Source organism: Arachis hypogaea, chromosome 15 (genome assembly GCF_003086295.3).
Source record: "Arachis hypogaea cultivar Tifrunner chromosome 15, arahy.Tifrunner.gnm2.J5K5, whole genome shotgun sequence".
Taxonomy (NCBI): Eukaryota; Viridiplantae; Streptophyta; class Magnoliopsida; order Fabales; family Fabaceae; genus Arachis; species Arachis hypogaea.
In genome coordinates, this window is record NC_092050.1 from 159,713,804 (window position 1) to 159,737,893 (window position 24,090).

The window sequence follows — 24,090 nt, forward strand, 5'->3', positions numbered from 1 at the left end:
CTTTGTTAAATTTTGACCAGCATGTAACCAGCAAAAAAAAAAAAGTGAGCCATTAGATGAAATCTCACATCAATCTCACACCATTAAAACCATCATTGATGGCTATTTGATGGCTACAAATCACAAAAGTTGTTGGCCCCTAGCATTTCTCTAAATTTATTTGTCTTCTGAACATTCATAGTTAAAAAAATAAAATGTTTACTCTCTTCTTTGCATAAATAAGAAAAATACCAAAGCATAAAAAATAAAACACAGAACTTGTACCCAAATATCAATTCTCGAGCTAAATCGACTTATTGCGTCTGCAGCTATTCCAGAATCTATCACGTTATTCTTCTACAATATGTAAGTTGCAACTGAATGCCCATGCTAACTTGATGTTGTAAAATAATTACAAAGCATATGATGTTTCGGATGGTAGTAGGGCCACGACCTTGCTTAATTTGAAATATCAAAATGATGAATTGAGGATGGGTTTTCTGTTGTCAAATTTACTCTGCTAATCAAATCATCAACTGACATGGTTCCAAGCTCCCCACCGAATCTAGATCTAACTGTAACTGATTTTGTTTCAACTTCCTTTGCGCCAACAACAGCCATCAATGGAATTTTCTGCTTCTCTGCATTTCTTATGAGCTTTGCCAGGCGTTCTCCATGGCACACTTCAGCACGGATGCCTTTCGTTTTCAGGTTATTGATCACATCATTGCAATACTCAAGCTGCGTGAAAAACAGAAAATGCTTCCTTCAGTTTACACACCACCGATTGTTCTCACTATGAATCATATATCTTCCCTTTCATTTTTTTTTTTTTCGTTTTCTTCATGTGGGAATATTTCCCCATAACCCATTTACCATGCATGCATACAGAAAACATATATATACCAAAGTTTTGAGTTACGTTACCTGGACATCAGTAACAGGTAACACCCGAACTTGTATTGGAGAAAGCCATAATGGAAAATCACCGGCATAATGCTCTATGAGAACACCAAAGAATCTTTCCAAGGATCCAAGCACTGCTCTATGGATCAATATAGGTCTCTTCGATTCACCATCCGAGTCAACATAGGTGATGTCGAAACGCTGTGGTAAATTAAAATCAACCTGTTGAAATTTAAGTGAAGTCAAAACAATTAGGGAAATAGTTTAATGCAAAGAGTAACATAAAAAACTATCCAGCGAATACTTTCTGAGAAAAGATGAAGCTTAAGCATACAATTGTTAATGAATGAATCTCACACCTGTCAATCTGTCATTAATTTCAAGTAACTGGATAGAGGCACAAGAATGGTTTTATGTCTCAATTTGAGCATAAAATTAAAACATTGACAATAAACAAACCCGCCAGTTATACTAAGTATTGAAATTAGTGTTGTGGCATGGATTGATAAGGGTAAAAATAAGCTCTTCCCAATAGGGCCATGCCAAAGAAATGAGTATAATTTAGCCATCATTTAGCCATCAATACTTAAAAGTATGTTGTTGGATTACTAGACTAAGAGAACTAGACTAAAGGAATTAAGTTGATGACTAAGTGATGGCCAAAAATAATAAATTTTGATAGCCCCCTCTTATTTCTCTTTATATTTAAACAATTATGAAGTTAGGAATTGCCTGTATGGTTGAACATTGCCACTTCCTACCAAGAGCATCCTCAATCTTGAGATCAATCTTTGGCCCATAAAAGGCACCTCCCCCTTCATCAATTTGATATGTCCAACCTTTATCATCCAAAGCATCTTTCAAAGCAGAGATAGCTTTCTCCCATATATTATCATCCCCAACAGCTTTTTCAGGCCTTGTAGACAAATTTACTTCATACTTGTCAAAACCAAATTTCAGCAGTATTTCTTCAGTGAGATCTAAGACACCCCTTATCTCATCTTTAATCTGATCCTCCAAACAAAAGATGTGTGCATCATCCTGTAAAAATGACATCGAGATAGCACAGCCAATCTATCAGCATACAATCTACAACAAGGCTATCCTATATTTAACATTAACAACATCACATGCCACAATTTTTCCCCCCTCGGAAAAAAAAAAATATATATATATATATATATATATATATATATATATATATAAAGTGGGTGCTTTACGCACGAGGTTTTCAGAAATATGGGCCAGGAACATCAGATGTCCACAACCTTTAACACTAAATCAAAACTCACAGTAAGTAAAAGCCAGAGATTTGTCTTCCACTCTTTTAGAAAAACAGGATCAGTGTATAGTATTTAATAGTTCAGAAGACAATGAGCTATGTATAATGATGGCAAACCTGAGTGAAACCTCTGACCCGGAAAAGCCCATGTAAACTTCCAGATAACTCATATCTATAAACGGTTCCCAATTCTGCCACCCTAATAGGAAAATCTCGATAGGAATTCAGCTTCCTTTTGTATACCAAAATATGATAAGGACAGTTCATTGGTCGAAGCTGATAGATCTCATCTTCAATGCTCATCTGATCATACATACTCTCCTTGTAGAAGTCCAAATGACCACTAATCTTCCAGAGTTCAGCTTTTGCCACATGTGGTGTGTACAGAAGATCATAATCACGAGCCATGTGAATTTTTTTCCACAAATCTTCAATTATGTGCCTCACAATGGCGCCTTTTGGGTGCCAGAAAACTAAACCCCCACCAGCATCATCCTGCATAAATAAATTTCAGTCACACAGGCAAGATTTCATCATGAATCAACAGTTACTTACCCACAAAATTATGAATGATAAGATATCCTAACAAATCTGCTTCATCATGGAAGCAAATAAGAAAGGAAACCATAACGCAAAGAACATGCACCTGAATTGAAAACAAATCAAGATCTTGCCCTAGGCGCCTATGATCACGACGCTTAGCTTCCTCCTTGAAGTGAAGGTAAGCTTTCAATTGTTCTTCATTCTCCCATGCAGTACCATATATCCGTTGCAACATAGGTTTCCTTTCATCTCCTCTCCAGTAAGCACCAGCAACAGATTCAAGTTCAACCGCTTTCTTGTTGATTTTACCAGTAGAATCAACATGAGGTCCGGCACAAAGATCCCACCATTCCTCACCTTTATGGAAGAAAGGATAAAGTTACTCCTCAGGCAATATTCTTCTTGAATGCAATGTCAAAAACTGCAAGGCAATCTTTCTAAGCACACGCTTTTACACTTGCAAATTCACAGTACCAATATCAGACATCCTACATTATCCATTTATATTGAAGGGTTTTCATTGATCAAGCTAAAGATGCAAAATAGTGCAGCATTCAAAACATTCAAGCTTAGTGGCTACATATAAGCCTCCAACCCACAAAAGATGAAAGTTTAAGGGAATGGCAGGGAAATGGAGGGCATATAGTATAAAATTTACACTACAAGTCTTCCCTTCCCCACCCTTTTCTTCAAAAATTCAGCTTACAAACAATCCCTTAAGAGACAACAAAGAAATAGAGCTCCTCTGCTCCACTGAAGGTGACAAACGAAAAACCAGAAATAATCTTTTACCAATTTAAAGGATCCGAGAACAAGAAATATAACATGTCAAAGTAAGAGTTCACAAGCAAAATGCAGCATTGTGGTCTGATAGAGAATTAAGGTATTATGCTATGGATACAACTGACAATCAACTTATGTGGCTGAAGAATGTACAAAAGGGGAGGATAAGTAATCGTCGGATAGATGCAAAAGATATAGCTAAGGCCAAAAGGGATAAGATAATGTAACGGTGTATACCAATCCCTTTTAATATCAGTTAAAGGAAAACCAGTAGCTGCATGTCAAGGGGACGCCAAATAGGCAATTCTGCCAAACAAAATCAATTGTGGAAAAGGAATCATTAAAAACCCTAGAATTTCTTTCTAACCAAATACACCAAAGCACTACAAAAACCTAACATTGCCACAGAAACTTTGCATCTTTACATGAACCAAAACCCCCAAGCTTAATGAGTAGAAAATTATGCAAGTCCATGTCCATGGGACAAACCCAACATTCTCCAAATATTGGGTGCAGATTAAGAGTCTTAATGGTACACTTACACATATTAGCAGACAAAAGCAATGAGGGACCTGCACTTCTAGAGCATCATTAGAATTAACCCAATTAAGAACAACATTCCAAGAAAAAGCTTTGAACATAGGGAGATTTAAACTGGCAAATGAGTTTGTTCAAGAGAAATCTTATGTGGACGACAATGTCTTTGACCGCAATACTATGAAACCTCTTCAACTGTGGGATAGACAAGGCCACATACATATACTCTCTCAAAACCTCACAAGGTGGGACCCTAGTTTAAAAGGTCATACTTTTTAAATATAAAATCCATATGAAAATGCAGCAACATAGAAAACCAATAAGCGGTTAACCTATTAGCATTGAGGAATAATAATTTATTACAAACTATAATATCCAACCGACTCAATCAACAAAGTGTTAGGAACTGAAATGTAAAGGAAAGTTAAAGGTGTTAACTTTGTAAAGAAAAAAATGGGATGGATACCAATATTGACGAGCCCTTTCAGGAAGTTTGACTTGTAAAACAAAGAAAACACATAAAGCGAGAATATTAGAGAAAGGAGAATTTAGAGAGTTCAGAGAATTTGGAGACAGTGAAACTCTGAATCTGAAAAGCTGTTTTTATTACTGAATCACAGTGGTACGACTTATTATATACAGAGAGATTGTAGCTTGTGGTGTAAGCTAGGCAGAATAGCCTTTTCATATATTAGTTATGACAGCTGTAACTAACCGTAGTTGTCATATCATAGCTGAAAGAGGACTCTAACTAACTCTTCTAGACTCTTCTAGATTATGCTAGCTTACTATATTAGAGAAACGGGTCTGCCACAATTCGGTTGTTATGTGGGATATAAAACATGTAGCAGTTTAGAATTCTATATTTGGGCTTAGGTTGTAGCAGTTTAGAATGACTAATATAAATACACACATACAATTTGACTAACAATCATGAAGCTGGTGTATCTATACAGCAATCCTTTATTAGACTAGAGTCTCACCAGAATAACTATACTAAAACATACTTGTCTATATGAAACATACATGCACCTAATCCACACTTCAATATACTCTCTTTCTCTCTCTGTCTAAGAATACGTACAGAAGACACTGGGGAAAGAGCTGGAAGCCTACCAATATGATAAATCGTGATGGGTTCTTCTTTAATGCTTTCCAAAATCTCTATCTTGTAAGGTTCATTCAGAGCCATTATTCTTCTGAGAGCTTCATCTCTTGAAACTTCTTCTCTTACAAGGGGTAAATTTCTGCCAATTATTCGATCCTACAGTCAATTGAAAAAACATTAATTATATTCTGTGGATACATAGCCTAATGGATGGTTTGAGAAGAATGTGACCATAACAAGTAAATAAATCCCACATATAAAACTAATAGATTGACTCAACTTACCATCTCCTTCTTGATTTTCTTCAAATCATTATCAGTCAAAGACTCGATATCGAAATCATAATAAAACCCATTTTTTATCCAAGGCCCAATTGTGACTTTTGCATCAGGAAATAGTTTTTGAACAGCCATTGCCATCACATGTGCACACTGTATGTCTGCAGCTTGTTAGTCAAACAGCTGAATCTAGACATAAAAAGCATTCAGTAACTTGTACAACAACTAAGAGTCACACCACAGAATTAACTATCACTATTTATTTCTCATGAAATTCTACATACTCACTGTCAGTTTTCTTTATTATAAAGCAAAAAAATTTTGTTTATAATTATGAACAACAGAAATCTGAATTTCAAATTGAACTCGCTAATGCTAATGACATCTATGAATGTTGCTTGACTTGCTTTCACCTCTTACACTAAAAATGAATACGTAAGGAAACAAATAATAAGTGAACAATGAAAATCACAAATAAAAGATTGATGCAATACATTTTGGCACCCACAGCACAACGTATCGCCAAAAATATCTTCCTCTCCATTTCCCTGAGTGGAGTTCATATATATCTTTCATTCTTTCCTTACCATCATGTCCCTCAGGGCCAACCAAATGTTCTTAGTGCACTACTAACGAATACCTCACTACCTCAAGTCCAAAATTAGTGATCAAAATTAATTATGCTCAGCAATTAAGGAAATGATAAAGAAACATCTTCATTTTGGGTAAATCGATCGATTGTAGTTATCATATGTAGTTATTTTTTAGGGTGTGAACTAAAAGCACGTGTAAAACTGTCCTAAACTAATATATAAGAAATTAGTGTAATTATAAGTTTTTTTTTTTTTTGGTGACTGTGTAATTATAAGTTTGCAGAAAACAAAAACTTTTCATTTCAATCTTATGCGAAACGAAGAATTCACATTACCGTGTGGCGAATCCTGAGAAGCGTCTCAGAAGATTCGTTAGTTGGAAGAACAATTTTGTCCTCGCTCCCCCTCTGGTTCTGGTTCTGGTGGATGGAGGAATCGGTGGCGACGGCGAGAGTGATAGTTGAGAGGCATTTTTGTCTTTTGGCACGGTAGCGGTTAAGGAAGGGGCTGGAAGTGGTTGGAGAGAATAAGGTACCGTGAAGTGAACCGGAGCGCTGCGTTGAGTATGGTTTATGGAAATGGAAATGGAAAGGGAAGGGCGTAGAGGATGGAAGAGGGGAAATGGCAAAGGTAGCAGCCATTTTGGGTGAATGGACCAAAAAACACCCAATAAAATGAGGGAGTCTCATATCTTAATAACTGTTAATCTTTTATGTTTTATGCGTCGTGTGAAAGAAAAGACTGGAAGAGGGAATGAGTGATGACTGATGAGAATTGATAAGGGTGGAGGAGGAGTTTACATTTTGATGCGTGGGATTGACGGCGAAAGCTATAGCACTTTAAAGTAGTGAGTGCAGCATTTTTTTAAACTTAACCTACTATCAAAAATGATAAAATAAATTAAATTTATTTATTATTGTTATTTTTTTTTTTGTTATGGGCTGAACAAATAAATCGGTTAGGGGTGTGCATGGGCCCGGGTGAAGCCGAGTTTGATGTGACCCAGACCCGACCCGAAATATATACCGGGCCTATTTGTTAGACTCGAACCCGACCCTAGACCCGATGAAACCTATACACTTTCGGGCCACGATTATACCGGGTAAAAACCGGGTGAAAACCGGGCCGTTAACATTATATTACCTTGATACCTTCTTGTAAGTTAGCATGTAAAAATATCCAAATTTTCAAGACTCCAATCATTATTTGACATGGTAAAATTCACTTAGAAAAATATAATAAGAACCAACTCTTCTCTAAAATTAAAGCATAACCATAATCAATACTAATATTGCCTAATAACACCAAATATTTAAATCAATACAAATAACACAAGATTATGAATTAGTCTAAAGTCTTATGCATTTTAAACATAAAATATTAACTTATAGTCTTATATATAATGACTAATAACACAAAATATTAATGTTTACAACACTTAAATTTCACATAATAATAGCCATCATCCATCACTAATAACACAAAATATTAATTATGTATGATGACCGGGCCACCGGGCCGATTTCGGGTGACCCGAGCTATGACCCGGACCCGACCCGAAATAAAGACCGGGTCTATTTTTGAGACCCATACCCGACCCTAGACCCGATGAAATCACACCCAATTAGCCCCTAAAGTGTTCGGGACCGGGCCGGGTCTTCGGGCCGGGCCGGCCATGCACACCCCTAAAATCGGCATTAACAAAAAAAAACTAATTAACTCGTTTAATACAGGACTATCTTTACACCAAAAAAGTACTCAGAAAAATTTGATCGAATTCCTCCGTTACTTTATTATTATTGATGTGATGTCTTCAAACATTTTTACGCTAGCAGGTGCTTCCACTATTATTCTGTCTAACGACAGATTTTGACGCTCTCGAACCCATTCCATTCCACTTCTACTATAAATGGACCTTCAAAGTCCGAAAAATTGCTGCCATAGAAAAGGAAGACGCTATCCGTCGCCGCTGCTGGTTGGCTAACTCCAAACGTGAAACTGATTCTGTAGAAGAATCCGGTCTCCATGAAGGTGCCATGATTCTCAGATGACGACGCAGTCAAAGCACAAAATACATGAAAAATTATCTTTTATTTCAAATTATTCTCAACGTGTACGTAATAGAATGAAAAATTAAAATACAATTATATTTAAACAATTATTTGTATTATTTTTTATTAATTTATTCAAAAAATATTAAATTTTGAAGCTAATTGGTATAAAATATTACAGATATAAAACTAAAAAAAAATATTTGTATAAGAATGAGCCTAATAAATAATTATTCTATTTAACATATAACTAAGAGTATTTCTTTCTTTGCCAACGAGCTATAGTTCAAATGGCATAGTCTCTATATTCACCTAAGAATTGGTAAAAAAAAAAAGAATACTTTTTTTTATTAACTTTTTTAAACATTAATTATTTATTTTACATGCAATATAGAAAAAATAAATATAATATTTATTGAGTAGACACAGTTACGTAAAATTTTTTTATTGTCATAATATTTGAACCAAAGAAAAGAAAGTATTATTTTAAGAAAAACCAATAATATATTTTTAATAATATTCTTAATACAAAATAATAAATTTTAAATATTTTTTTAAATAATATATATTAACTAAAATAATATAATTATCCCAAATAATATATTATAAATATAGTAAAATGACATATTTCAATAAAAAATTATATGAATTTTTGTTTCGCACAAAATAAAATTATTATATGTTTATTTGCTTTTTACGTTGTATATATGTTTTTTAATTAAATTAATATAATACAAAATCTTTTATCATTCTATTCATATTTAATGTTTTAATTTTGTTTCTCACAAAATAAAATTGTATATATACATACATAACACAAATTTTTTTATCATTGTGTTTATATTTAATATTATAATTTTATTTCACATAAAACAAAATTTATTTAAATTTTAATATTATATACATAATATATATATAACACAACATTTTTTATCATTGTTTTTATATTTAATATTATAATTTTATTTCACACAAAATAAAATTTATTTAAATTTTAATATTATATACATAATATATATTTAATATTATTTTTTTTAAGATTCTAATATATCTTTTTTTTTCTAGATTTAGTACATAAATTTTCAACTTATTTTTTATATATTATTTATTTTAATTCTAAAGTCCAATAATTTTTGTGTATAGACATGTTGTTTTTAATATTTATATACTACTTTTTTATTTTGAACTTCAGCTCAATATTCGAAACTTATAAAAAAAATCTAAAACTTGTAAAAAAATGATTAACCTGATTAATAGGTTACTTTTTTAAATTCAGACCATTCAAATAAAATATAATAAATATAGAGTTTAAATTTAACGAATTCATAAGGTATGCAGCACTCCATACTTAACAAGGAGCGTTTAAGGATGAGCCGGAATTGACGGTTAAGGCACTAATCCAATCTCCCTCCACTTCGTTCCGTTTCGCGTTTCGGGGAAAATGCATAAAAGTAAATACGTAATTAATCCATGCATTATCGCTTAATAAACTCGCGAGTTTGACTAATAAACTTCTAAAATTTGGTTATAAATTTATAATCTGATTTAGATTAATAATTTTTATTTATTAATTTTATATAAAAATAATTGTATATAAATTTTTATTTTAATTTTAAACATTGGCAAAATATTCTAGAATTTTTTGTTATATATAAGATAATTTATTTTTTTACATAATATTATGTGATTGATTTACACTTAATCTAAAGTAAAAATTTAGGTGTCATACGTGAAGATTTGATATATTTAACTAAATTGTTATCTAATTATTTTCAGTTATTAACTTTACATAAAATTAATTACACCTGAATTTTTATTTTAATCTAATAAATAATTATAGATTAACTTATTTAAATTAAAATTAAAATTTTAACAAAAATATTTTTTTAATTATTATATATTTTATGTGATAAAGATTTAACTCAAATTCTTAACTAAAAATATAACTCAATCAAAATTAAAAATAAAAAAAATAAAGAGATACAATAAAAAAGAAGAGCGTGGAAGATAAACAGAAGAACAAGAAGAAAAAGATAAAAATAAAAAAATGTGTAGAAGAATACATTAAGGTCTAGTTTGGATAAACAATTTAATTAAGTTATTTTTGAAGAAATAGTTTAAATAATAAATGCTTATATTAAAAGTAGCTTATAAATAAGTTATTTTAGTTTGATTTTTAAATTTTAAAAGTATTTATTTTAAGAGAAAAGTGATAAAAAGCTTTTTATTATAAAAGAAGTCATTTTTTTTAACTTCTCCTTAAACACCAAAATAACTTTTTAAAAAGTTACAATTTTATTTTAAAAATGATACTAGACATTAATACTACACCTTTTCATAAATTAAAAGTTAAAAAAAATCACTTATGAACCTATCCAAACAAACCCTAAATCACTTATCTCTCCTGCATCGCAGCAAAGAACACAAAAAATTCCAAGTAGAAGTAAGAAAGACAAAATCTATCTAATTCATCACTTGTCTTTTTTATACACGAAGCTTTTTTGTTTAAGATAAATACCACATCTTTACTTCTCAATTACCATTTAATTTAATTTCAAATTTCTAACTCAAAGTTGAAAACTAAATTCAATCAAAATTTAAAAAAATGTAAAAAGAGATACAAAAAGAATACACTGAAAAACAAGAAAAAGGAAAAATAGAAAAACATATAAGAGTAAACTACCATTTCTATCCACAAAAATTGAAAATGCTGACACATCTACTCATAAAAAAAAGAAAATTACTATTTGTACCCATAAAACATGAATTTCATATAACAAAATTATCCAAACACTAAAAAATCACATAAAAACCCCAAATTACCCTTATCATCATCCGCATCATCCACTCTTCCTTCTCTCCTTCCCTGTCTCTTTCTTGCCAGAGCCAAACTTTGAGTTTAAAGGCACCACTACTTCATTTCTTTTATCACTATCATCACTACCACCACCACTATACCTCCATTATCATCTTCTTCACATAAAGCAACAACAACAACAATAAAAAAAATAAATTGTCTCAGACCACCGCACCACCACCGGCGACCACCAAGTTGTCGCCCCCTCACCCGATTTCCTCTCTTCTTCCTCTCTCTCGCCCCTTCTCACCCGTGTTCTCTTCTCTGCTCCTATGCGTAACCACCACTCAACAGTCGCTGGCGCCGTCAAGTCCCACTCAACCTCCACTCGCTGTCACCGCGTCCTTTACCCTTTTCTTTCCTCCTCCACCCTTTCCTTCTCTCTTTCTTCTTCTTCCCCTCGCCTCACCTCCACGAGCCTAGGACCACCGTCGCTGCCTTTCGCAACCCTAGAGCCACCGCCGTTGCCTGATCGCTACCGCTGCCCCAACCCATTCCAACTAGCCCTCCATCTCTCGCTGACACAGAGCTCCGATCCAGCCCATGTCCAGTCTGCGGTTCCACCCGCTCTTTCCCAATCTGCAACCATTCGAAAAAGTAGAAGAGAGCGAGAAGCAAATCACAGAAGGGAAGAGAGGGAAAGAGAGAGAGGAAGGAGTTGATAGAGTTGACGAACTCTGGCGGCGGCGACGAGCTCAGAAAATGGAAGGAGAGAGAGAGAAGATGGGGTTAGTGGTGGTGGTGGTGGAGGGAAAAAGATGATGCAGATGATGATAAGGGTAATTTGGAATTTTTCTGTGATTTTTTAGTGTTTGGATAATTTTGTTATATGGAATTCATGTTTTATAGGTACAAATAGTAATTTTCTTTTTTTATGGGTAGATGTGTCAGCATTTTCAACTTTCGTGGGTACAAATAGTAGTTTACTCAACATATAAAAAGAGAATATTTTGTAGGGTTAATAGTCAAATTCGTCTATGAAAGATCATTCATTTTTCAAATTAGTTTTCAAATGATTTTTTTTAGTCATTTAGTCCTTGAAAGATAAAACATAAGTCAAATTGGTCCTTCCGTTAGTTAGATGATGGCGTGTCACGTTAAGTGCCACATGGGATGATGACGTATCACGTTAAGTGCCATGTATCACCAAATGATTAGTTGACGTATCAGGTCAGTGACACCTAGTACATCATGTGTCACTTGACATGTAAAAAAGTTATTTATAATCAAAATAATATTTGAAAGTCCAAACGTAAGTCATTTTCATCCCTAAAATTTTAAAAATTATTCAAATTAGTCTTTATATATATATTTTTTTTCTTCATAATATTAAATTTAAAATATTTTTTATAATACTCATTTTAATATTATTTTTAGACCTTAATAAACAAAATTCTCTTTACATGAAATAATAAAAATAATTAAATTATTATAAATTTATTTTGTCATCTGTATTTTAAAATTTTACGTTTTCAAATTATAACTTTTTTATAGTGAAATTTTTTTATTTAAACGAATTTATCAAATTATTGTTGATTATATATTTAAAAATTTAATATTTTAAATCTCACTAAATAATATAGTAGTTATTTTAAAATTTAAATCTTTTAAATTTTTAAAATTATAATTTTTATTACTGTTTAATTTATATGGTAAAACTCAATAATTGAAAAACCGATTTGTCGCATCACTTGTTGAATCTTAATATTTTAATATATATAGACTAACGTCATAACCACCATTAATTACGATTTTTAAGCCAGAGTCTCCCATAGCAATCCAAAATAATTCATGGATAACAAACATCTAATTCTTGTAACATAATACTAAATATCATAATAAATCAAGCATATATAAGTATGCATACTAAAAGTCAAATTTTAAAGTATAATAAAGTCAATTAAAAAAAAATATGTATACTTTATAAAATATACTAATATCATTTCATGTGTATTTTTACAAAATTATAAGTTTCTCAAAAATTAATATTCATTCCAATAATTCAAAATTCACATCAATCAAATATTTTTAAGTGCTAAAAATTATAAATTAATTTATATATTGATAGTAATACACTTAAAAACAATAATAGACATAGTATTCATTCGCAATTTGATTTCAAAAAATCAAAAACAACTCTGAGCACGTCACCGAACTACCAAATGATGTCTAACAACTCTACAACTCTAGAATAATAATAATAATAATATTTGTAAGCTAGTATTGGATGAACTGTGTACTTAAAATTGTGAGCTTCCTCAAAAATCGTTTTCTTCAAGTCGTGGCTATCCAACACATATAAGAGGTTACCACAACCAAAACACCTTGCTCAACAAAAAAGTATGAGTTCTTCCCATTGCAAACATCTTCCATAAATTTTTTTAATTACAGGTCATCACTTTGTACAACCTTGATCTGTTCTATGAGAAAAAATTGAACCCAAATATGTGCTAGGTCAGTTCATGATTCTCCAAGATCAAATTATATTCCACTAGCCTTAAGTTGGTGGACTTCTTCAACAATTAGTCTCCTTATAAAAGTGATATGTGTTTGGCTACTCATAGACTTTATATTAATAAGGAGATCCACCACAATATTTGTCTTGCCATGATGATATAAAATAGTACAATAATAATTCTTTAGCAACTCCATCCATCTTTATTGTCTCATATTCAAATTCTTTTATTGAAATATACTTTAAACTTGTGTGGTCGGTATAGATCTCACGGATCTCACCATAAAGATAATGCCTCTAAATCTTTAAGGCAAAAATGATAGCTATCATTTTCAAGTCATGAGTTGGATAATTTTGCTTGTGGTTCTTGAGTTGTCGCGAGGCATAAGCATTATCTTGACTATGCTGCATCAATACACATCCAAGTCCTATCCGAGATGCATCACAAAAAACGAAAAATTTTTCAGATCTGGAAAATAAATTAAGAACAGGTGTTGAGGTTAGACAAGCCTTAAGTGTCTGAAAACCTTCCTCGCAAGCTTATTATCAATGAAACTTTACATTCTTTTGAGTTAACTTAGTCAATGGCATATAAATCCTCGAGAAATCCTTGATAAATCGCTAATAGTAGCAGGCAAACCCTAGAAAAGCTACAGATTTCTATCACCGTAGTAGATTTTGGTCACTTCTGAACGGCTTCAAACTTCTTTGGGTCCCCCATAATTCTATCTCTTTATACGACATGTCCCAAAAATGTCACGTGATCGAGCCAAAACTCACATTTAAAAAATTTGAAATTAAGCTTGTGGTCCCTTAAGGTTTGCAACACAATCCTCAAATGATATCTATGCTTTGTAGCACTTTTGGAATTTCAGGATATCATCAACGAAGACGATAACAAAACAATCTAAAAAAAAGTTTGAAAACCCAGTTCATTAAATCCATGAAAGTTGTTAGTACATTTATCAAGACAAAAGACATTACTAAGAACTCATAATGTCTATAACGAGTACAAAAGACCGTTTTTCAAAAATCTTCCTCTTTTATCTTCAATTAATAGTACCTTAAACCTAGGTCAATCTTAAAAAAACATATAATTCCTTGAAATTGATTAAACAAATTATCAATACTTGACAATAGATATCTTATTAAGTTGACAATAATCCACACATAGTCGCATCATTCTATCGTTCTTCTTTACAAATAGATATATGTTATATAAATTTATATTATTTTATTATATCTAATTCAATCAAAATTAAACTTAGAAACTTCTAAATCTTTAGACTTCACTAGTTTTACCAGTCAATCTACTTTATATTCTATTTGGATTTAATTTTTGCACCATCACCTAATATTTATAGCATTTTCAAGCAGTTTGGAGCTTACGCATTTGTATATCTATGTGGAGTATCTTCATGCTCAATTGGAGTTAATACTCAAATTCATCTTTAAAATTACATTCGTAGTTCAATTTCGTCCTCAAAATTTCAATTTATTTAATTTGATCCCCCTAATTTAACATTTGTTACTTAATTGTATCAGTGTTACTGAGACATTATCAAAAGAGAGGCTTGAAAACCCTCCTCCATCTCATTAAATAACGATTAATGGGAAACGTCATATAAGGAGGAGTGAATATCTGGCATCCGCTATTAAAATTTAACAAGATGATCTGAAATGTAACATTTATTTATGTTTAATCATAGTAGCCGACAAACCAACCATCTCTTCATTCTTGAGCTCTGATACTTGCCACTCCAAAGTTACCTGTAAAAAAAATTACATTTAAAAAAGAATGGAAAAAGAAAATGAAGAAACTTTCTAATGTACACTGTACAGGAACACACATGCACGAAGTTATCAATTAATCATAACAGCAATTATAACGTTTGGTCCTTCTCTTCTCACTTTAATGAAATTCTTTTATCAAAAAGAAAAAGAAAAAAATTTCCCTACTTATTATTTGTTCCCCCTATTCAACCAATGTCTCCCTCCTCCACTTTTCCATTCATGTTATTGAATAGGGATATAATTCAGAAACGATAATTAATGTGCATAAATTTTCTAAATGGCCAATTAGTTGTTAACAAATGAAATTTCAATACTGAACAATTATTTGATAGCTGAGGGAGTTGTAAGTAATAAATATGCTCACCTCACGGAAGATATTGCTATATGAAGTCTGCACAAAACCCTACAAAGCAATTAAGAGCTTAGTCAATCTAAATAGAACTTATAACAACCATTTGAATCTGAAAAAGAAAACGAAAAATGGAGAAAGCAGCATACACACCAATTTTTTGAATAGGTTAAGGGATGCTTCATTTGATTCTCCAATTTTGACACGAAAGACATTGATTCCTAAGCTCTCGATAGAAAAGGCCATCATAATCAGAACAGACTCCTTTCCTAGTCCTTTTCCACGGCTATGCTAGCAAAGACCAAGAGAACGATGAGCTTTAATACTGGCTGTCTCAGACGAAATCAAAACCAAAACCTTGCTGTTAAATTCAGGACCAGAAATGGCTTTTATTGTTAAAACTTCCATGATCATCATATAAACAAAAAGTTGATGTAAAGATGTTAGAGGATATAACTAAGAAATAATACAGTTTCTAAAATTTTATTCTGGTCTGATGGGTTATTATACTATACACCAACAGGACAAAGGTTATCGAAATGCAACCGAGAGAAAATGCTTGTATATTGACAATAGACCAGAACCATTCCAGAGTAGACTACAGCTATTTCAGAACAGAAACAAATTCCCCTATTAGTTTTAGGGATGCAAATTTAAAAGAGGAAAGCAGATTCACACTAATAGAAATCCATAAACTAAATGATGTAATCTACCTAACTCAAAGAAACCCATTTTAACTTGTTTTCATCTATATTCTGCTATGCCTACCGTTTTTAACTTTTTCTCTGGGTATCTTTTTCTCTTTTTGATAAAAGAATATCACGGAGTAAAGAATGTTATAAGAAGGAAGGTTAGGATGGCGTCCTTACGCGCGCGCCCCCCGGGGGGGGGGGGGGGAAGAAATGGTGTCAGAAGATAAGTGAAGAATAGCTTTCCAATCTCTCAATATTCTGAATTTCTGATATTGTAAGAACTCTAAAAAGATCATAAGCATTACACCAAAGGAGGCCAAACACCCAAATTGTGGTTCAACCAAATACACCATATAGTGGCATATACTGGATATTGCCAAAAAGATTCTGCCTTCACTGTTCCCAAAGCAGCAAAAGTAATCAACAAAAACTGATCTAAGATTTACAACTAAACATACCAAATATATCAAGTTAACACAACCTTTGTTCAGGGTTAGATGACAAAGGAGAAATTTCAAGGAGACCCAATAAAGTGACTCTCAAAGGATTCTCTAACATTTAGGTTACCAGTAAAGGTAAAAATTCCAAGAAAAGGAAGAACCATATACAGTATAAAAATTCTAGATAGGAGAGTTATGCAAGGATAATAGACGATATAGATGAGGAAGGTTAGTATAAAAGACAGCACCTACTCGATGATCCTCCTCCAAGTGAAAGTGAGAACAATCACCCACCTTCAAGGAAAGCAAAGGTTTGGAGGTAGGAAAAATAAAAAACGAGAAATGAATTTCCAGGGGATAGAATCAGAATGAGTAGCATATGGATAGCAATATTAGCCTCCCAACCATTTCATTCAAGCCATACTTACTACTAATAACTTGATGCCATAAAGAATGGGGCTCCAAAGAAACTACTTTAGCTGGTTGTGCTAGTAAAATTTCTAAATTTCCTCAGCATCTAAACTGCCAATAATTATTATTAGGGAAAAAAAAAGCCTACAATCTCATCCTTGAAAATTCGAGGTATAAACATATTTGTCCCTAGAAAAACCTGTAATTTAGTCACATTATTACAAAACACAGTTTGGCCCTCTAACAAAACTGATCCAGGATATAAAGTTCAGGAAACTAATCACTTGCTGTCTATTTCTAGGATGAATATGTTATCTTGAACTTTCAAGGATGAAGTTGTAGTTTTTTTTTTTCTTATGATTATTTTTTTATTAACATAAAATAAAAAGGAATGGCATTCATTTTCAATAAGAAATGAGCTGTGAAACATATCCAGTAAAAAGGACTAGAAAAAAACTGGTGAACTCTGAACCAAATATGTTAAAAACTAGTTTATGACATGAAAATTAAAGCTTTTACCTTTTTGGTTCAGCAATCATTACTTCAATCTCTGCCATGTGAGGATTATCCAAGTCATTCATGAAGATATTTACATCACCAACCATGGCTGCAATATAGCATATATTAGTCTCCAATCTAATCAAATTACTTGGAATCAAGAAAATTGCCCATGTAGCTGCAAGCCTACCTAACTAAATTGCTGTTCAACTGAACAAGTTGAATACACGAATATTTAACATAAGGATTGCAAGTTGAAACTAACGGAAGCAAGAAGGATGGCGGTGTTCACAAGATTACTACCCGACAACAGGTTTTAATGCTCATACACTGATTAAAGAATTAAAAATCTGAATAGCCCCAAGTCAATTAATCAAATCTAAATCCTTAACGAAATCATGTTGCATCCCTTTAATCATATCGAACAAACCCTGCTACCTATTCATTAAATACCCAAAGCAAGTTCTATTTTGCAAAAACTGAAACTATTCATATTCATACAATAAAATAAATGATAGAGAAAAGCATTATCGATCGGGGGAGTAAAAATTTAGAATATAAGGAGAAATAGAAAATTTTGAACAAAGAGGATTTTCAGAATAACAGCTAGTAAAAGAAGAACTTTTTCTTTTGTGTTCTTCTTAGGTTCCCAAAGATTCCCAAATTTTCCGGTTACAGAGATTAGGTCATAAAATCAACAGGAGAGATACCTTCAACATGGGGTTCCCCATGAGAGAAATTTCCAAGAAGCAAATCTTTATCGAGTACAATAAACGTATCCTCTGCAAAAAAAGAACAGAATCAGCCATAAACCCTAAATTGCTCAACAAAAATAGAGAGAGAGAGAGAGAGAGAGAGAGAGAGAACTGTTAAGGTCCTGAGACCAGGAAAGTTGCATGTGATACTCTTGGTCGAGGGAGAGAGATTCTGAGGCAGTAGCCTGAAGAAGAGAAGGGTCTTGCATCCAGGAGTGATACTTGGGCACGTGGGACTCCATGTACGGAACAAGAATGACTTTCTGTCCCTCTAAACTCACACTCCCTTTGCCTCTCGCCGCCATCTCTACCAACTACGAATGTTATGTTTCTTTTCTTTTTCCAGCCGTTAGATTGGAATTAAATAGAGTACAGTGTGCCCTAAACGAGTGGCTCATGGATAGTAATGTAGGTTTCCATGGAATCTATTAAAATGGAAAATAAGCAATTACGAAAGACCTATTGTGTAGATGCTGAATCATTCTATATGAGAATCTTGTGTGTAAAATTTCTGCCATTTTGGTAAGTCCTGGCCTAATTTTTTTTAGTAACGTAAGTGACTAACTTGAATTCCTTTTCATAGTGCTGCTACAGTTTGTTCTATTATAGGGGAAAATTTTCACTTCTGTTTGAACTTTGAATAATTGATATATGCAGCCAGAGCTTCAAGAACTTGATGGTATATGGAGGAATCAGGAGAGGTGGGAAGGATGAAAGGAGAAAGGTGCTATCAAAGTTTCTATTTCAGACTTTAGTTCCCTTGTTTACTTTCTGATAACAAGTCATTACCTAAATGAATACTTGGGAATTTTAATATCCGACACTTTAGTTTCCCAAGTTTTAGAATATATAAAACAGTCTCTAATGTTTACCTTTGTTAGACAATATAAGACTCCCAGTATTTATCATGCTTTCCATCTCGCGCAAGCTATTTCATAACATGTCATAGCAATCATTAGTGTGGTGGCCATATATGCGTTGATACTTTTCTTGCTTCTGATTGGACGTGGATGTGGTAACTTCTTCACTTGACAAATGTCCCTATAAACTTCAACAAGAGATATTCTTAGTGGGGTGTAAGAGTGTAGTCGTCATTCTTCTTTTGATCCTTCTTGTTATAGCTTTGACCAACTTTTTTTGTTCTGATGAGGTCTTCTTAACTGTGCAGTCTCTTCCATGTTGATGTATTTGTCGGTCCTTTCTTGAACTTCAAACAAGGAGGTTGGATGTCTCTTGGATATGGACTATGAGAATGGACGATCCCAGAGGCCATTGAATGTCCTGAAGAATAGGATCTATTTTGACTTCAATGCTTGCTCTAAGGTTGCCCGATTCAACAAATATTTTTTCCGTTTGTAAATTTTCTGCTAAATTCAGTGCACTCCTTATGGCATAGTTGTCCCTGTGATTGATCTTCCTGACTTATCTCTGATCACTACGCCTGTAGCACCTTCCGCCAAGTCCTTTCGAAAAGCAGCATCCATATTTGCCTTAATCCACTCTCTGGGTGGTGGCTTCTGCCTTCTAGATCACATTTTGTTTTGTTCGAGTGTTCAATACTTAAAAAAGGAAATGGGCCTATGTAGTAAAAAAAGGAGAGAAAGGATTTTACTCGAGTATTGTGGTTTATTCCTGCCATGCATGAATTAGTATTAGAGTTCTGCTGTTATTAATAAAGTATGAAGAACGTTGAAATCTACATTCAATGAACGTGACAATTAGAAGCACCATTGAATATTAGTAGGTAGGATTTGATTATGTAGTTGTTCTTGTAAGCGTGGTTTTTTTGTTAATAGGTCGATATGATTGAAAAAGGCAACAATGCAAATTGATTTAGGGGTGTGTTATTTTGTTATATTAATGTATGTGTATAAAGGCTGCGTTTATTTATAAGCATATGATAATCAGACATAAATACATATGGCGAAAAATAAAGTTGATAATGAGAGTCGTTAAATGATTTGACTACATTTTTATCTAACAGCTTTTAGTTATTAATTTTATATGAAGTTGACTGGACCTGAGTTTTCACTAAATACAAACATTGTATCTTAGAAAATTAAATTAACGTATTTTGTATTTTTTTGTCAAAAAAAAAAAATACAGAAACATTAGATAGAGATGTAACTTATTTTTTTATTGTCAACATCAATTTTTTATAATTATATTTTTAATATTGATATTTTTTCTTTTTAAATTTTGTATAAAAAATAAAGATAAATAAAATTTTTATTATTTATTTTATTTTCAAATAAAATATAAATTATTCATTTTTATGTCTCTATTATTTATATTTTATTTTTAATGTTCTGTTTTATTCTATTTTCACAACGAAATGTAGCCTAAGCTAAGGTTTTTCAAATTTTAAATGTCCAAAATTCGAATCCGTCTTTAATCAACAATGATTAGTCTTTCAAAATTCTTTATTCCCTCCAAATTTTGAGTGGCTTTTCAAATTCCGAAAAATCAAAATGCGAAGGCAGTGAGCCACCAATACCTTCATAGATCCCGCCCAAAAGATGTTCCTCTCTCACTCTCTCTATAAATGTTCAAACCATGATCTCCAAATTTACCCATCACCATTCACCATCAAAGATCCTCGATTCATTCAATGGCTTCCTTCAAGCACCCAATTCCCTTTATCTCCGGCAAGGATCGTTATCCTTCTGGAGAGGTCCATGTTATTGTTGGTCCCATGTTTGCAGGAAAAACTTCTTCTCTTCTTCGCCGTATCAAATCCGAAGTTGACAATGGCAGGTATTAATGAATTAGTGGATGGGTTGTGCGTTTTTTGCTTTTTAACAATCGTTTTAAAGTCTTTAATAGTATCTTTATTTTGTTGCTCTACTCGGCTGGAAAATTTTGATAACTTGAAATGAGCCTCTGAAGTGGTATCAATGGCTATCACAATGAAACTTTGGTGTTTTGGTGGGGAATCCCTTCCTTTTCAGTTACTGCTGACTATACATGCTTCACCACGTAATTTCTTTCTCTTGGAACGAATAATAAAAGAAAGTTTAAAACTGTGATCTGATAGTGATTTGTAGAATCTTCTGCTGGGGGCTAATTCCTCTTTATGTTTAAATTATGTTATGTTGTGAAGAAACGTGGCTATGTTAAAATCAAGCAAGGATACAAGATATGCCATTGACTCGGTTGTGACACATGATGGGATTAGATTTCCTTGTTGGGCACTGCAAGATCTGATGTCATTCCAAGAAAAATATGGTCATGATGCTTATCGAAAGGTAGTCTCAATATTTCATTATGTTACTGTTGACTATTGCTTAGGGGATATTGCTCATTTGAATTTGTGGTGCTATAGAGGAGCTAAGCGATACCCTTAGCTAGATGTAATGTTGGCTGAATGTTAGTAGTATTTTGGATGCAGTTGGATGTGATTGGTATAGATGAAGCTCAATTTTTTGAGGACCTATATGAGTTCTGCTGCAAGGCTGCTGATGAAGATGGTAAAATTGTGATTGTTGCTGGCCTGGATGGTGATTACTTGAGGTACTTTGTGCAGATATTCTAATCGTTGTTGTGTTTTACTGTGCTGGAAATGTTACCAATATGGATGCTTTTCAAACTTTTTTTCTGCTATCTATGTTCTTCAGGAAAAGCTTTGGTTCTGTGCTTCACATAATACCGCTTGCTGATACTGTAACCAAGTTGACAGCTCGATGTGAATTATGCTGCAAGCGTGCTTTCTTCACTCTCAGGAAGACACAAGAGACACAAACTGAGCTGATTGCTGGTTCCGATGTCTACATGCCAGTGTGCCGATATCACTATGTTAACAGTGAAGTTGTCACTGAAACTTCAAAGAATGTGTTGGAATCTGTCAAACGCAACAATGATTCACTTCTTGATGTAGCCACAAGGTTTTAGTGTGGAGGTACTTAAAACTTTCCCCAAAATGATTTCTGGAGTATATTGTCTATTGCTATTAGTTAATTCAACAAGTTATCTTGGAATTTTGGTTGTCATAGGGTCTATGTAGTTGTATATAGATATAATTATAAATATACTGGTATTCAATTGTGGTTTATAATTATTGTTGCGTTATCATATTTCAATGAAAGAAGTATTGCTTATCCTATGACATGAAATTTTGGTATTTAGGCGTTTTTTCGTTTTGGACGTTAACCTTTTGTAAAAGCATCTGTTTACTTTAGGCAAAATTGTCAACATACAATTCTATTTTGTAAATTATGTAGCATCTGTCATTTTATTTTGCAAATTACTGTGCATATTCTTCGTTTTCAAACTGGAGGTTCTTCCCGATGAGAATACAATGCACACCAAAGATACTAAATAACTACAAGGTATAAATGGTCCATGACTAGAGCTAGAGCAAAAAAGAGTAAGACTAAAAGCAGCTTTTTTGCAAGACTAAACTAGCCATGGAGAAAAAGACCAAGAGTAATTAGATTGAATGTGAATTACGAAAATGGACCACCTTTCTTCAGCTTTAAGAGTAGCCAGATGCAGCATGAATAAGTGACTTGGAGACCTAAGATGAAGCCAGATGCAGCATGAGTATTTATCTATTTAAGTCCTCAGAATTTTGAATCAGACACTTTAGTCTCTAACTAAAATTAATTACTCGATTGATCTTTAACAATTAATTTCGTCAGTCACTTAGGTTTTTGGCTTCGTCAACTCTAATGGAAGACAAAATTGTCCTTGACAACTCTAATATGGGACAAAATGATCCCTGACTTCTTTGTTTGAAAACATTGTTCTTCCATAATTTTCATCATATCTCGCATAATCCTAACATTCATACTCTCTTTCACCTTCACAGTCTTCTTTTCCATCTTTTTCTTCCTCCTCTTCAACTCTAAGATCAAGCCATGATGTAACTGTCACGTGTGTTGCACCTACTTCAGCATGTTATTGACCACACATTTCCTAAATCTGTGACTGGTACACCCACCTCTTCCGCACTTCACCCACCAGAAGCATCCACCTTCACGTCCTTGATAACAGCATCACCTCCAACCTCGACATTGTCCACCACATCCTCAAGACCAAATTCCATAACTATCCCAAGAACACGCCTTTCTCCATTCTCCAGCAAGTAATATAGATTGTTGGACATTAAAACATCATGAGAAGATTCTCCTTCGACATCATATGCAAATTCTCATTTGGAATAGACCCCGAGTGCTTTATTCCTTTTTTCCCGACAGTTTCGACCTTAAATCCAAGCTATTAGTACAACGAGCAATATCGTCATTGCTGCTTATATGAAAACTGGAGCAATTAATGAATATTGATTCGGAGAAGAAGCTGAAAGAAGCGATCGGAGTGATGGACAATGTGGTCATGGAGATGATAGGGCAGAGGAGGAGGGAGATGGTGATGACGGGTACGGGTCTTAAAGATTCATGGGATCCATTGAAGACAACAAGTACTTGAGAGATATAGTCATTAGTTTCTCGAGTATTAATTGATTGAAAACAAGTTGATGATATTTCTTCTTATGAACATTGAAGTTGCAGAGTGTGCATTGTGTAAGTTGAAGTTACAGTGTTAAACTGTTAGACTTATTCGAGATATGATGGAAATTGGAGGAGAACAGTGTCGTTTTGGAATAGAAGAGGTCAGGGACCATTTTGTCCCCTGTTAGAATTGCTAGGGACTATTTTATCCTTCGTTAGAGTTGACGGAACAAATGACCTAAGTAACTGACGGAGTTAATTGTTAGGGACCTATCAAGTAATTAATTTTAGTTGGGAATTAAAGTGTTTGGTCCGAAATTATTTGAGGA

The 24,090-nt window shown here is 33.1% G+C and overlaps 3 protein-coding genes across 5 annotated transcripts; 1 reads left to right on the forward strand and 2 right to left on the reverse strand.

Moving 5' to 3' along the window:
• Positions 1-258: 258 nt before the first annotated feature.
• On the reverse strand, positions 259-6,873 carry LOC112751956 (threonine--tRNA ligase, chloroplastic/mitochondrial 2). Of its 2 annotated transcripts, none has more exons than XM_025801294.2 (8): positions 6,345-6,873; positions 5,423-5,569; positions 5,147-5,294; positions 2,814-3,067; positions 2,285-2,662; positions 1,618-1,926; positions 907-1,107; positions 259-720 (listed from the first exon to the last, which is right to left on the reverse strand). In XM_025801294.2, exons 1-8 carry the CDS (start codon positions 6,696-6,698, stop codon positions 439-441), a joined length of 2,073 nt encoding a protein of 690 aa, XP_025657079.1. In that variant the 5' UTR covers positions 6,699-6,873; the 3' UTR covers positions 259-438. The 2 variants fall into 2 exon arrangements, with proteins under 2 accessions (XP_025657079.1, XP_072074300.1); XM_072218199.1 differs by having other exon boundaries at positions 5,423-5,577; positions 6,345-6,822.
• An 8,057-nt stretch (positions 6,874-14,930) lies between these two features.
• Positions 14,931-18,667, reverse strand: LOC112751959 (GCN5-related N-acetyltransferase 9). Of its 2 annotated transcripts, XM_025801302.3 has the most exons (6): positions 18,424-18,667; positions 18,267-18,338; positions 17,578-17,665; positions 15,669-15,801; positions 15,531-15,569; positions 14,931-15,142 (listed from the first exon to the last, which is right to left on the reverse strand). In XM_025801302.3, exons 1-6 carry the CDS (start codon positions 18,614-18,616, stop codon positions 15,062-15,064), a joined length of 606 nt encoding a protein of 201 aa, XP_025657087.1. In that variant the 5' UTR covers positions 18,617-18,667; the 3' UTR covers positions 14,931-15,061. The 2 variants fall into 2 exon arrangements, with proteins under 2 accessions (XP_025657087.1, XP_072074305.1); XM_072218204.1 differs by lacking the exons at positions 14,931-15,142; positions 15,531-15,569; positions 15,669-15,801 and adding an exon at positions 16,260-16,603.
• On the forward strand, positions 18,143-22,413 carry LOC112751958 (thymidine kinase a). Its single transcript, XM_025801300.3, has 5 exons — positions 18,143-19,035; positions 19,480-21,068; positions 21,415-21,559; positions 21,703-21,824; positions 21,929-22,413. Exons 2-5 carry the CDS (start codon positions 20,923-20,925, stop codon positions 22,200-22,202), a joined length of 687 nt encoding a protein of 228 aa, XP_025657085.1. The 5' UTR covers positions 18,143-19,035; positions 19,480-20,922; the 3' UTR covers positions 22,203-22,413.
• The last annotated feature ends 1,677 nt before the right edge of the window (positions 22,414-24,090 follow it).